The sequence below is a fragment of the Muscardinus avellanarius genome (genome assembly GCF_963383645.1).
Source record: "Muscardinus avellanarius genome assembly, chromosome: X".
In the NCBI taxonomy this organism is placed as follows: Eukaryota; Metazoa; Chordata; class Mammalia; order Rodentia; family Gliridae; genus Muscardinus; species Muscardinus avellanarius.
In genome coordinates, this window is record NC_137792.1 from 104,907,674 (window position 1) to 104,921,675 (window position 14,002).

General features: G+C 43.4%; 1 protein-coding gene across 1 annotated transcript in view; it reads right to left on the bottom strand.

The window, feature by feature from the left end:
• Window positions 1-1,881: 1,881 nt before the first annotated feature.
• Window positions 1,882-14,002, bottom strand: part of VSIG4 (V-set and immunoglobulin domain containing 4) — a gene marked incomplete at both ends in the record, with an annotated part of 29,281 nt that continues 17,160 nt past the window's right edge. Inside the window, 5 exon segments of the mRNA XM_080718983.1 lie at window positions 1,882-2,084; window positions 2,877-2,931; window positions 5,772-5,894; window positions 10,344-10,572; window positions 10,906-10,927. Coding sequence (XP_080575109.1) covers window positions 1,882-2,084; window positions 2,877-2,931; window positions 5,772-5,894; window positions 10,344-10,572; window positions 10,906-10,927 — 632 coding nt within the window.

Genomic DNA, 14,002 nt, shown 5'->3' on the forward strand with positions numbered 1-14,002 from the left:
CATCAAGACCATGTAGTCCAACTTCTAACAGTTAAAATGGGAAACCAAGGCTCAAGCAAGAAACAGAGCTGGGACCAGGGTTCTGGGTTCCTGGATCCCAGAATGTGGTCTTTCCTCTTGAGCCTGAAATCATAAGTAGCTTGGAAAGATTATTCGTGTGTGTGTGTGTGTGTGTGTGTGTGTGTTACTAGGGATTGAGCCCAGGAGCTTTCTACTTCCAAGTTAAATCCTCAGCTTTTTAAATTTTTTGTTTGGAAATAGTCTCACTATGTTGCTGAAGGTCTCACTAAGTAGCTGAGGCTGACCTCAAACCAGCTATCCTACTGTCTCAGCTTCCCAAGTACTAGGATTATAGACATGCACCACCACACCCAGCTGGATAGATTATTTTCCAGGGCTCAAGTACTGTCTAGGGCCCTACTTCTACTAGCATAGGCTAAGGACTTTGACCTGGCCATTACAATCACTGAAGCTCCCAGTTATAACCTAGAAACATCACAGAAATTGCTCCCCTTGTCTTCTATATCCTCAGAATCCATGTTGGTGAGCATTGCATATTGGGAATCCATCATCATCTTTCTGGCTATGGATGGGAACTTCCCAGGGATTATAAATATGAGGCTCCAGGAAACCATTCACTTTCTTCCCATACCTTCACATCCCTTACTCAGCCTGAAGGTCACAGTTGATTGTAGGGCTCCGTACTTTTTCAAGGCCAACTACTATTTTCCTCTCCTTTCCGTGGAGGCCACTGTGAGAAAGTAGAAAGAAACTAACATTTAGAATTAGAATGAGTGGGAAATTTGCCTTCCCCATTGTTTCCTGTTTTTTTTTTTTTTTGTTGTTGTTGTTGTTTTTTCAGCACCAGGGATGAAACCCAGGGGCGTTGTACCTCCAAGCTGCACCCCCAAGCTGCACCCCCAACCCTAATTTTTGAAACAGGGTCTCACTGAGTTGCGAAGGGCCTCGCTAAGTAGCTGAAGCTGTCTGTGAACCGAGATCCTCCTGTCTCGGCCCCCCGAATGCTGGGATTACAAGCATGCATCCAGCCTGGTTTTTGCTTAGACAAGTCACTTTTATTCCCGTGCCTCTCAGTTTCCTCACCTATGTATAAGGATAATGATGACATCATATGGGAGGGCTGTTGAGTTAGTGTACTTAATAAGACTCTAATAAATAAATGTGAATTTTTTATTTCCTTCCTTAAGTCCCCTGGTTGCCAGAATGTGACCTGAGTTCATAGCTGTGCCACCAGGGGACAGTTTCATAAGCATGTGACTTGTACAGTTTCACAGAACACCATGCTTAGAAGGACCTCATAATTGATGTAATATTCTATTGTTGCCTCTCTGAAATTCGTAATATTTTTTTACAAGGGGCCTATGTTTTTATTTTGTATGGGGCCCTGCAAATGATGTAGCTGGTTCTGTGTGCCAGGAGGGAAGCTGGAAGTCAATGGGGGTATCCCAAGATCAGAAGACATTCTGAAAAAGTGATTGGAGTCCATAGAAATGGAAGCTTGCTTTGTGATATTGGGCATTTCCTTGAATCCCTCCTTGGCTTGGTCTCTTGACAGTGAGGATTTTACTAGCTAGAGTCATAGGTCTGACAGTCCAGGATTCCCTCATCTACTCCCTGCCCCCTGGCAGAACCCAGGGACAGCCAGTAGCTTTCTGTTCTCCCTCCCTGCAGCATGGAGAGCCAATGTCTGTTGGAGGTTGGCCAAGAGTGGGTGCGGGCATGGCAGTGTGGACCCTTTCACAACAGCCATGTTTTGTCATTTTGCACCCAGATTTCCGTTGGCTAACCTCAGCCTTATCTTCCTCATTTCTGTTTCCTCTTCAAGGCACCAAAGGCCCTTCAAAGCACATGACCTTCCCGCTAACGACATAAAGCCCAGTTCTCTCCAGCTCCTACACTTTGGCTCTGCACCGATGAACCTGTGTCACCTTGAACACTGAGGCACCACTCCGAAGACAGGTACAGTATGCCTATGCTCTCTTCTTGAATTCTCAAGCTGGGGCAATGTTCATTGCAGATAAGGATGACCCGGGTCTGCTTGTCCCTTTTTCTCAGACTGTCATCTGGGATTTGGGGTTAAGGATGAGACAGATAAAATTTTCCGTTGGCCTTCTATCCTAGAGCTTCTAGTGATGGGGAGAAAGGGATGTTATTTCCTACCAGAGAAGGATGTTTAAGAAATGGTCAGATTGGAAGTGAAATGTCCCATGGACCCAGGAGTTGGGAAATGTGAGTAGCAGTCCTGGTTGTGTCATTTACCCAATGTTTATCTTTGGGTGAGTCATTTCTCTAGTCTAGGACTCAGCGTTTGTGTCTCTTTTGAAAACAAGAGGAAGAGAAGGGTGAGAGGCATGCTATCTAAAGACCTGGTTTTTCCATCCTTTGTTTTGGTGGTTGCCATTCCTTTGTTGACAATGGAGATGAGATTGATGAGGGAATGTGTATCTTTAGGCAGGGTTGAACACACTGGGGTTGGGTTGGGGAGAACTGGTGGTGATATTTAGAGCACTCTCTGAAAGGTCTAACTCAAAGATGAAAGCCTCTTTTTTCCTCCAGTTATTTATTTGACTATTAAAATTTCAGAAGTAAAAGGACCCATAGAACCATGCTTAGTACTTGGAGTAGTATTGCAGGTTTGAGGCTAGCCTCGGCAGCTTAGCAAGGGCCTCAGCAACTTAGCAAGACACTGATTCAACATAAAAAATAAACTAGGGCTGGGTGGTATAGCTCAGAAGTAGAATGCCCCTTGGTTCAATCCCTAGTCTCACAGAAAAAGAACCTATGGAGATCACATTCATATGGGAGAAACTGAGGTCCAGAAAGAGGAAGGAAAGTATTTGCTCAGGGTCACATACAATCTACAGCAGAGCTGTGTCTGGATTCCCAGGCCAGTGCTCTTTCTGCTCTATCCTAGGAGAACAAGACATCAAGAAGAAGAGCTGTCTTGTAATCAAACCAGTTGTGCCTCCTGATACTTGAGGCAGTCTGGATATTTTAGGCATGTTTGTGAGGACTTCTTTTTCTCCACTACTTTCTCAGATACTTTGTTTGTTATGAGTGTTTAGAAATTCTCAGATGCCTGACTACACCTCATCCTCTAGGCCTACCCTCTCCAATTTCTTAAATTAAAACTGACCTGTCCAGCACTTCAATAATAGTGGCTCTATGGAACACTCCAATGGAGGATTTTGCATTTCATATGGGGGCAATCAGATGGTAGATTTCAGATAGTAAAATGGACTGACAAAGGAGCTTTCAGAGTCCCTCAACATCATCCCATATGGGTATCCTCTTCTTTCTATAGGTTTGGCCAACCTTTCTCAATTGAACCTGCTCTTTAAAATAGATACTCCACTGGAGTGGCATTCATTAGAATAACAAGAATTGAAATGAAACCTGTCTACTTTCAGCTCAGCCTCTGATGTCTTCCATCAATACTAGGACAACATTGTCTATAAAGCTCTTCAACTTGCAGTGTACTAGGAATCTTTGGTTCCTTTCACACATCTTTTTCAGGCTTCCCGGGATGAATGAAAGCAGATGGGGCACTCAGGAGGCTGTGAATACCTCCAGATTATCTGAGTCTTCTTCCTGCAGCTGGTAGGCAAAAAGGGTCATGAGGGAAGAACTGTACTAGTCCATTCCCCCCCACCCCATCTCAAACTCTGATAATTAGCTTCCTTGGGTAGCTTCTAGACACAGCTTCAGGGTATGGCCAAAGTCTCCTTGAGCTCCTAATATAAGAGGCACTGGAAATCTCACCAAACACTTTCAAACCACCCTGCCAGGTAAGTCTTCTTATCTGCATTTTTAGAGAAGATATTGAAACCCAAATAAATACTTGACTAAACCATGATTGGCTACTTGGTGGCCAAGACAGCATTAGAACCCAAATTTGTCTGATTCTTTCCCCCATGCCATATATGGTTACTATGGCAGTTGCTCTGGCCAAGAACCACACTTCTGAGTGGTTTAGGCTGGACAGGGTAGGTAGAAAAGGAATTAGGAAGCAAAAATGTAGAAAAGATAGCTTAGATCCTTAGTTTTGACTTTATTCCCTGATATCAAATAGATCCTTACATTTAACCAAAACAGCCAAGGAAAAGACACTCAGTATTTTCTTGCTAGAAAACCTCATGGGACAGTTTTCCATTCCTGGTAATCTTGAGAATTTTGCCACATTTCATGTCAATATTTAATGTATGCCAGCTATTCTGTCATAAATCAACTGCCGTGGCTGGGAAGGGTAAGAATTTGACACTAGTAACCTGGCATTTTTAGCAACAGGATTTTGTTTTTTGCCAAGGAAATTCTCTAAGAAATTCTAGGCCTTCCTCTGCTCCTGGAAGTTTCTTGGTGGCCATGGGTTCAAGGATCCCAATGCCAAACTGCAAAGGGCACTGCCTGTGTTTGCTCCCTTTTCCTAAAGGGTTGCACTAAGCGTGGTGGCAGAAAGACCAATGGTGAGAGCTGGAAAGCAAGACGAGGTGATATTGAGCTTAATCTCTCACTACAAACAGTGTGTCCTATGGCTTTTAGCAAGTCACTTTGATGGTAGAGCCTTCATTTCTTACTTTACAACCTTGAGTGGGTGAGACTATATTATCTCCAAGGGCACTAGCGTTGCTGCCATTCTGGAGTCCTTATTGGTTGGGGGGAGATATTACAGGACAAGGCAGAGGCCTTAAGAAAATGCTGTCAAACATTTGCTGGTAGTTCTTGCTTTATTTCTCATGGTACAGGCACCACTTTTTTGTTTTGTTTTGTTTTTGGTGCTGGGGATTGAGTCTACAGGTATTCTACCTCTTAGCCACATTCCTGACCCTTTTTTGTGCGGTACTGGGGATGGAACCCAGGAGCATTCTACCTCCGAGCTACACCCCCAGCCCTATTTTTTTATTCTTTGTTCTGAAACAGGGTCTCACTGAGTTGCAAAGGGCCTCACTAAGTAGCTGAGGCTGGCTGCAAACCGTGATCTTCCTGCCTCAGCCTTCCAAATGCTGGGATTACAAGTATGTGCCACCACACTCAGCTGGTACCACTGTTTTGAACACTTGTTATATATGAAATGTAAAACCAAGGGTTTTACATGCCGTTCTCACAATAACTTCATGAGGTAGATACTTTACTTGCACACACTCAGAGAGGAACAACAATTTACTCAAGGTTGTCCAGCCAGTTAATAGCAGAGCTGAGAGTCAAACCCACAATGAGCCCCAAAGTCTATGTGCATGACCACAACACTGAGAACATATCTTGGGAATATTGGGACGAAGGGACCAAGGACACACTGGGAAACCTAGACATTTCCTCAAGCCAGGAAGGCAGAATGATTAGTCTGCTGCATAGAGGAGTCCAGTGAAGTGTGGGGCCCCTAGTCTTGAGCTCCAAGACTCAAGTTAGGGGACCCTCCCCTCAGCTGAGCATCCAGGATCTAGGTTAACAGACCCATGCTTATTTAGACCACTTCTCTATTCTGGTACTTCAGCTTCTGCAACCTCCCTGACTTCACCACTGCTCTCTCATTCTTTCCTCCCAGGCTGTAACCTCCAGGAAGATCTCGCTGTCTCACCGTTGCCCCTGGCCCTGCATCCTGCAGTGCCACGCTCCGTGTATTTGACAAGCTGAGTCGGACACTCCGTGTGGTAGAGTGTCAGTTTGTCAAATACCCCAAGTGCGGCACATGCCTAGCAGCTCCGGGCAGGGCAGATGTGATATAACAAAGAACCAGTGAATGAAAGATCACTCACCAAACGCCAAGCTCTCGACTCATCCTCGGGAGATGTTTCCGTGACCTCGTGAGAACTGAAGCAGTGCATCTGAGGGTTCCCCGGGAACACACATCGTGAGAATGCTGAGGAGTGCACAATAGTCTTGAAAAGGCATAAGGGAAATGGGGATGGAAGTGCTCTTTTAGTCGTTATTCTTTTCTTCCTTCACATTCCCCTTCCGGAGTCTCACGGCCAGGACATCAGAATTCTCACACAAACAAACATCATGGTCTTTGTGAGAAAAGAGGGCATGGAAACCCGCTGTCTTGACATTCATTTTTGCCTTCTAAACACAGCCTGACCTTGACTAACTCCTCCTCTTCCCTCCTGTCTTTTCTCCTTCTCAGAATACCTTCTCTATTTCTCTCTGCCTGTCAATTTGTCTCTACATTTTCGGGCCTAACCAAAGTCCAGACTCTTCAGGATCTTTCTAATTTTGGTACTGGGAATTGAGCCTAGGGGCATTCTATCTCTGACCTACACCCCCATACCTTTTTACATCATTTTTAAAGAATTTTTATATGGTCTTATATTGCTGAGTGATAAAGGTTTCAATAAATTGCCAGGACTAGCCTTGGATCTGTGATCCTCCTGTCTCAATTTCCCAAGTTATAGGCATGGAACTGGAAATTGAATGTGGTGGGGTGCTCTACCACTGAGCCAGACCCCAAACCCTTTAAAATATTTTTATTATTTTATTATTTTATTATTTATTTTTTGGTGGTACTGGGGATGGAACCCTTCTACCTCCAGGCTACACTCCCAGACCTATTTTTTATATTTTAATTGGAAACAGAGTCTCTTAAGCCAGTGAGGCTGGCTTCAAACCTGCGCAATCTTCCTGTCTCACCTCCCAAGCATGGAGATTACAATAAGCGTGTGCTCCACCACGCCCGGCTAAAATATTTTTATTTTGAAACAGGGTCTCCCTAATTGCTGAGGCTGGCCTTGAAACCTGCTATCCTCCTGTCTCAGCCTCCCAAATACTGAGAGTGCACCACCACCACCACTCTCCACTGTACTTTGAAAGTCATCTTATACTTTCCCCACCTTCATTTGAAAAGAACTCCTTGCCTGGAACTTGGTATGTATCCCTGTCTCCCACTACCCGATTAACCTTTTGGATTTTTCATTAATTTTCCAGGGGGTATTCTTATACTTCCTACTACATTCTGAGTTTGTAGAAGACAAGATTATGTTTCATCAATTGTCTCCATTGCTGTAGTGCTGGATTTTGGTTATAGAAAATATTCAATAAATGTTTACTGATTGATTTTCTAGTAATCCATTATCTTTGGGTCTTTTCACCAAATGTCATCCAGAGTGTTGTGAAAACTGGATGAATAAACTGTGAAGAACAAAATGCTATGGAGTATATGAGGGAGTAGGCAGCTTAGAGAATTTTTTCTTCTTGAGAAATAAGGCCAATAACTAAAGGAGAAGGAGGGTAAAAATTAGGATCAAAGGGCAAATAAATTTGGAATTACTTAGATACACAAAATTACACAGTTCTTTATTGCAGAATTGTTTCAGGTTTTTTTTTTTTTTTTTTTGGTGGTGGTGGTGGTACTGGGGTTCCTGGAAACCCTTTTACCTCCGGGCTACACTCCCAGACATATTTTTATATTTTTATTCGGAAACAGGGTCTCGCGTAGCTGGCTTCAAACCTGTGCGATCCTCCTGTCTCTGCCTCCCAAGCGCGGGGATTACAAGTGTGCACCCCCACGCCCGGCATTTTTTTTCAGGGCTTTTAATATTGCATTGGGAATCTCCAAGACAACTACAGAATAAAGCATTTCCCATGTCTATCTAACTATGGGGACTTTTTTTCATTACTGGGGATTGAAGGCAGGGTTTAGCATATGTTAGATAAACACTCTCCCACTGAGCTATATCTCCAACTTTTTCTAAAATTTATGTTGATACGGGGACATGTAAAGCTGTCCAGGTTAGCCTCAAACCTGTGATCCTCCTGCCTCAGCCTCCCAAGTAGCTGGAATTATGGGTATATGCCACCGTGCCTGGCTAACCATGAGAATTTTTCCCATTGTCTACCTCCTGGATCTAATATTCCATAGAACAAAATTTGAGAAACTGCACTGAAAAAACTTCATACCTTTCCTTGTATTCTAGAAATATTCCTTTTTTTTACTTTTCTATTTTCCCCTGATCAGCTAGCTACCTAAAATAGATTTCATGTTATCACCCCATTTTTATTTAGCCTATCCTGAAGTTTTGGGTACTTTGGTAACTAGGAATCACTTACTGGATTGTCCTGTATGGAAACAATTGTTGATTTAAGGGTAAATATTCTTGTTACAATGAATATATGCTCCTAGTTCACAAGCCAGACTGTTCACAGACACACACTGACTCAATATGTGTGACTTTAGAGGAGTCTCACTGTTTTTCTCTGGGCTTCATTTCCTTATCTGTAATATGGGAGTGTTAAAATCAATAATCTCTGAGATCAAAGATAAAAGACTCTGAGCTCCCCCTAGAATTCCACAGTTTCTATGGGGGGTGTCCTGCATTTGTGACTCAACTTACCAGTGGAAACCCCAAGATTCTCTCCTCTAGCCCAGGAATTCCTTTTTCTAAGGGTAGTAGAAAAAAGATAATGAGTGTTTTCAAAGGCTGTGGGGTCTGGAACACAGAGCTATTTTATGAAGGAAGCTGAGGTTTCCACTGGGTGGGGGCCCAGTTTCAGAGGCTTGTAAGTATGATGGGGAAGAAGAATTTGCTCCTTTCACAAACTATGTAAAGATAGTGTCAAGGGATGAGGAAAACTTTGAGGTTTTGACCATGGACTTGGCAGGTTGCAGAGTGGTGAAGCAGAAGACTCCTCCTTGTTCACTTCTGTGTACTGTTTTGACTTCTGTAATCATCCCCAAAGGGAAGCAACTCTTGGTGAAACCTGACCTGACCCTGTGGCTGCCCTAGAACTAGAAGTAGCAAAATGACGGTTTCCATGAAGAGTAAGGAAGCTGGTCGGGTGTGGTGGCACACGCCTGCCTGTAATCATAGTACTTGAGAGGCTGAGACAGAAGGGGGTCTTAGGTTTGAAGCCAGCACTTGATAACAGTGAGATCCCGTTTCAAAATGAAAAATAAAATGAGTTAGGGATCTCAGTGGTAGAATCCCCACAGTACAACACACACACACACACACACACACACACACACACACACACACTTATTCACACACTAAGGAGGCTGATTTGACATGAATTACATGGTGTGAAGAAGCAGGGTAGACCTGGTCCAGAACAGGTCCTTACAGGAGAGTTTGATTTCCAGCTGCATAAACAGTTAGGCACAGTTGTCCACACCTGAAACCCCAGTGCTTGGTAGCCTGAGACAGGAGGGATTTTAGGTTTAAGGGCCAGTCTCAGCAACTTAGCAAGACCCTTGGTGACATAGGAAGAGCCTATTTAAAAAAATTAAAAGGACTGGGTGTGTAGCTCAGAGATAGAATGCCTCTGGGTTCAATTCCCAGTACCACCAAGTGAAAAAAAAATAAATTAAAATGCATAAACATGTACACACACACTGACTCCCACACATACTCCTAATCCCATTCCTGCTTGAGAAGGACTTTGTTGCTACTGTCCCATCCCACATTGTGAGAAGGGGTCAACCGCAAGAGCACAAGTACCCTAAAGATTTCAGGATTAAAAGGAGGGGTAATTCTTAAGGGTGGTGCATGCATGCTTTAAGACAGTAGGAAATCCCTTCATTTCTGCATCTATGGTTCCCTGAGACAGAAGTAGGGATTTTTTTTCATCAGGCTTTCAGTTGGTCTTAGAAGAGTCATACCACTGTACCTGGAAGGATGATGGGTAAGGGAATGTAAATCAGTAGAGTACTGTTCAACCAAAAATCCATTGTGCTCTACACCTGGGTCTACTTTGTAGGTGTTGTATGAGTGGTGTGGGTGGGAAGGATAAAGACTGAAACAACAAAGATATGATCCATACTTTCAGGGACCCAAATATCTTTATTTCACTTTAATGGTTCCTGGTAGGTCCTACCATGTATTGAGAGAATGCCAACACAACTGAAGTTGCTATCATGATTGGATATTTATTGAGTACCAAAAGAATACCAGGATATTAGACGTACAGTGAAGGGGCAGAACAGAACCCAGGGCTGTGACATTACAATCTCAATTAAAAGCTGGCAATGAAAATGATCCTGGGTGCAGTTGATTCTCAGGGCTGGCAGAGCTAAGCTTCCGCTAGTCTTCTAGTGGTTTCTGGAGGCATAATAACCAAATCATAGTTCTGGGGTCTCTCTGGTGTTTGGAAAAAAGCAGCAGAAACATCAGGAAGAGATGCTAGAAGGGCCCAATGCCAAATCCAGCAGCTGGCTTGCTTGTGGCAAAATTTTAAGAAAATCCAGTCACTCCCAGAGGCCCCAACACTGTCCAGGCAGACACGTGGGGTTCTCCAGCAAGAGAGGTAGCAAGAAAGCAGGCCACGCAGTAGGCAGAGACTGAACTGGCAATTATGTCAACAGACCTTAACATGGTGGGATATTTTTAGCTGACATTCTTTCCCTCGGTGGCTGGAATTTCATAATTCGGTTGAACAGTATGCAGCAGGCAGGCGTAGTCACCGTTGACCTGGGCAATGATCTGGTACTCCTGGCCCAGGCACTGCTCGTCATAGTAGTCATTGCCCAGAGCCCTGGAAGCTGGCTCATTGCTGGAGCAGCCACTCGCAAAGACATCCACCCTCAAGGTTTTTCCAGAGTCACTGGTCTCCATGGCATGGACCCTGTGGTTCAAGAGCCCATCTCTCATGAGAATGAGCTAGGGGCTTAGATCCTGCTTTCCCATTCTTATGACTAAATTCTTACCAACTGAACCTCAGGCTCTTGGCACCCAGGGATCCTGGGAGCAGAACGCTATGAGACCTCAATTATCTAGTGTTTTCAGTGAGCCAATCAGAAATTCAGAAGGTGCCTCAGAGAGAGCAGAATGCTCTGTCCTGTCCCTAAAGGGACTACCTCTATGTTTCACACCTTCTTCCTCCATGTTTCCTACCAATGATCAACAGAATGGAGGGCAGGGAAGGGGTCATAAGATGGAAAATGAGAGGCTATCTTACCTGTTTACTTCATAGATATGCTCTAGAAGAGAAGGAGGAATCATGTCAGAAGTTTCTATGTGGAGCAGAGAACGATCAAGCAACCTACTCGGTACCAGTCAAAAATTGAGGGAGGATAACAGAAAGTGATGCCAATATGTCTCAGCTTTCCAACAAAAGAGGGCTTGGAGAAATGAGTTGAAACATGGGAGATGCAGATATATTAAAGAAAGGAAGGGAGAGCACACTTGGTCACTGTCCTCTTTGGCATCTCTGACTCAGGATATTGGGTTGGAGCTGTTGCTCAGTGTGGGTGGAGGGAGAATACTGGAACCTGGAACGGGACCCGCTCTCCACCCAGAATTCTCACCAAACAGCCTCAGAGAGTCCTTGTGGGAAATTTGACTTCTGGGCCAGAGCCCAGGAAGAAGGGACTGCACTAGTATGAGGTCAGGGACCAGGGCCCAAGTCACTCCCAAGTGTGTTCACCCCAACCTCATGCTCAATAAAAGCCCTGGAATAGGTCACCATTGCCCCCTTGTGTCTGTGGTGGAGAATTGTACTATATACCATACCAGTTGAAAGCCTTAGTTAGCTTGGCACAAAGATGAAATTCTTTGGGCACTGCCCTCTAGGTGCTTATAATCTTACCAGGGAGCAACTGGAAATACACACATTAAAACACACACACACAAAAAAAACATGGCAAGCTGCAGGCCTTCTGCCTTGTGATAGAGACTCACACATCCATATCTTACTTTCTCCATCGGGCTGGTAGCCCCTGTGTTACAAGGGACTATCTTTTTCTTTTCTTTCTTTGTTTTTTTTTTTTTTTTTTTAGTACTGGAAATTTAACTCAGTGGAATTCTACTTCCAAGATCTGCCCCAGCCCTTTCTACTTTTTATTTTAAAACAGGATCTTGCTAAGTTGCTTAGGGTTTAACGTTGATGAGGCGATGTTCTGGACTCAGCCTTACAAGTGTGTTGCGATTACAGGTGTGCACTCAGATTATTTTCACCTTTATATGCCCATCATCTGGCACACAATAGGTGCTCAATAACTACATCTTAAATTGAATCCATACCCTGAGGCTGCCTCCATTATGAAAATGAGTTTGGAGAGGTGGGAGTAGTGGTGCATGACTGTAATCCCAGTACTTGATAGGCTGAGACATGAGGATCTCAGGTTCAAGGACAGCCTCAGCAAGTAGTGAGACTCTTATCAATATAGTGAGACCATTTTCAAATAAGAAATAAAATCAGGCTAGGGATGTAGCTCAAAGGTAGAATGCCTCTGGGTTCAATTCCCAGTACTTCAAGAAGAAAGAAAGAAAAAGAAAGAAAGAAAGAAGGAAAGAAAGAAAGAAAGAAAGGAAAGAAAGAGAAAGAAAGGGAAAGAAAGAGAAAAGAAAGCCAGTTTTGTGAAGGAAGACTTGGAAAGGAAGAGGCATAAATGTGTGATGTGTAAAGCCTATTTGCTTGTTTGACTTTGGTGACTGGAATTGAGAAGAGGTAAAAGGGGGTGATGTGGGTTGAGAAGATAGGCCAAGGCCACAATACAGAGGCTCTTAAATAGATTCTTACATTTTGACTTCTATTTCTTCATCCACTACAAACCATGACACATCTTTTTTTTGTGTGTGTGTGGTACTGGGGATCCTGAAAACCCTTCTACCTCCGGGCTACACTCCCAGACCTATTTTCTATACTTTTTAAAAATTGGAAACAGGATCTCTTAAGCACTGGCTTCGAACCTGCGCGATCCTGCTGTCTCTGCCTTCCAAGTGCGGGGATTACAAGCGTGCACCACCACACCCAGCCCCATGGCACATTTTTTTTAAGAGGAATACTATCTACTATGCTAGTATTTATGCCCACCCTCATCAAGCATGGAAAATACTTTCCTTTTAGAGTTCCAGGGGTTTGTGTTCATTTGAAGTATCTATCTTCATTTTCCAAATGGTATTCTTTTGGGTCATGATAGTTGGCCCAAGCCAAAGCTTATGCTCAAAACTCTAGAGAAGGAGATATTCGAGACTACCTTCCATTGGTGGGAGAGATACATAATGGAAAACAGTTCATTTGTGAGTAGGAGATGTTACAGAGAAGGAAACAAGCTAATGCTGGGCAAAATGTCTACTGCAGTGAAGATTGAGTTATATCTAGCCTTTTCTTAGGAACAAATATTTCAATTCCTCTGTTTGTCCATAGTTATTAAATGTCTATGACAACTATGCCTTCATCATGCCACTGTCCTGCTCAAAAACAAATTGGGTGACTTTTTGTGCCTTTGCAAGGCCTAGGGAAGAAAGTTTGCATTATTTAGCTTGACATTCAAAGCCTTCTAAAATTAGAAATGAGAGCTGGGCATGGTGGCCTACGTTTGTAATCCCAGCGCTTGGGAGGCTGAGACAGGAGGGTCACACAGGTTCAAAGCCAGCATCAGCTACTTAGTGAAGCTCTCAGCAACTTAGTGAGACCCCATTTCCAAATAAAATTTAAAAAATAGGACTGGGAGTATATCCTGGAGGTAGAAAAGCCCCTGAGTTCCACCCCCAGTACCACCAAAAAAAAAAAAAAGAATGAAAAATATGGCTGGAGGTGTAGCTCGGAGGTTGAATGTTTCTGTATTCTACCCCCAGTACCACAAAAAAATTTAAAAATAGAAATGAATTTTCTTCTTCCTGTATTTCCCTATTGTTCATGTATATACATTTTCTTTATTGATGACCTCACACTCAGTTGTCTTTTAGGCCTTTATCCATTTCCTTGTGAAGTTCCCCTTTCCTGGAGTACTGTCCCCCTACACAGTGTTTTTCTTCCTCCACTGCCTTCTCTGTTTTGCTGCCTGAAAGCTCTTTCAAATTCTACCATCCACAATTTACTCTTTTCTTCTCAGGACTCCCTTAGTATTGTCCTCCCCAGGTTTTGCATCCATAACCTTTATCCTTATAAATATTATTATTGATAAATGCCATTCTTCAAACTTGAATCCTCTCAGTAATTTGTGAGCAACTTCTCCTGCATCCTTATGAAGAGACACATTACACGGATGACTGTAATTTGATGGGCAACAATGATTTTTCCACCTACTTCTATAAGTCTTATTGTTCGCACA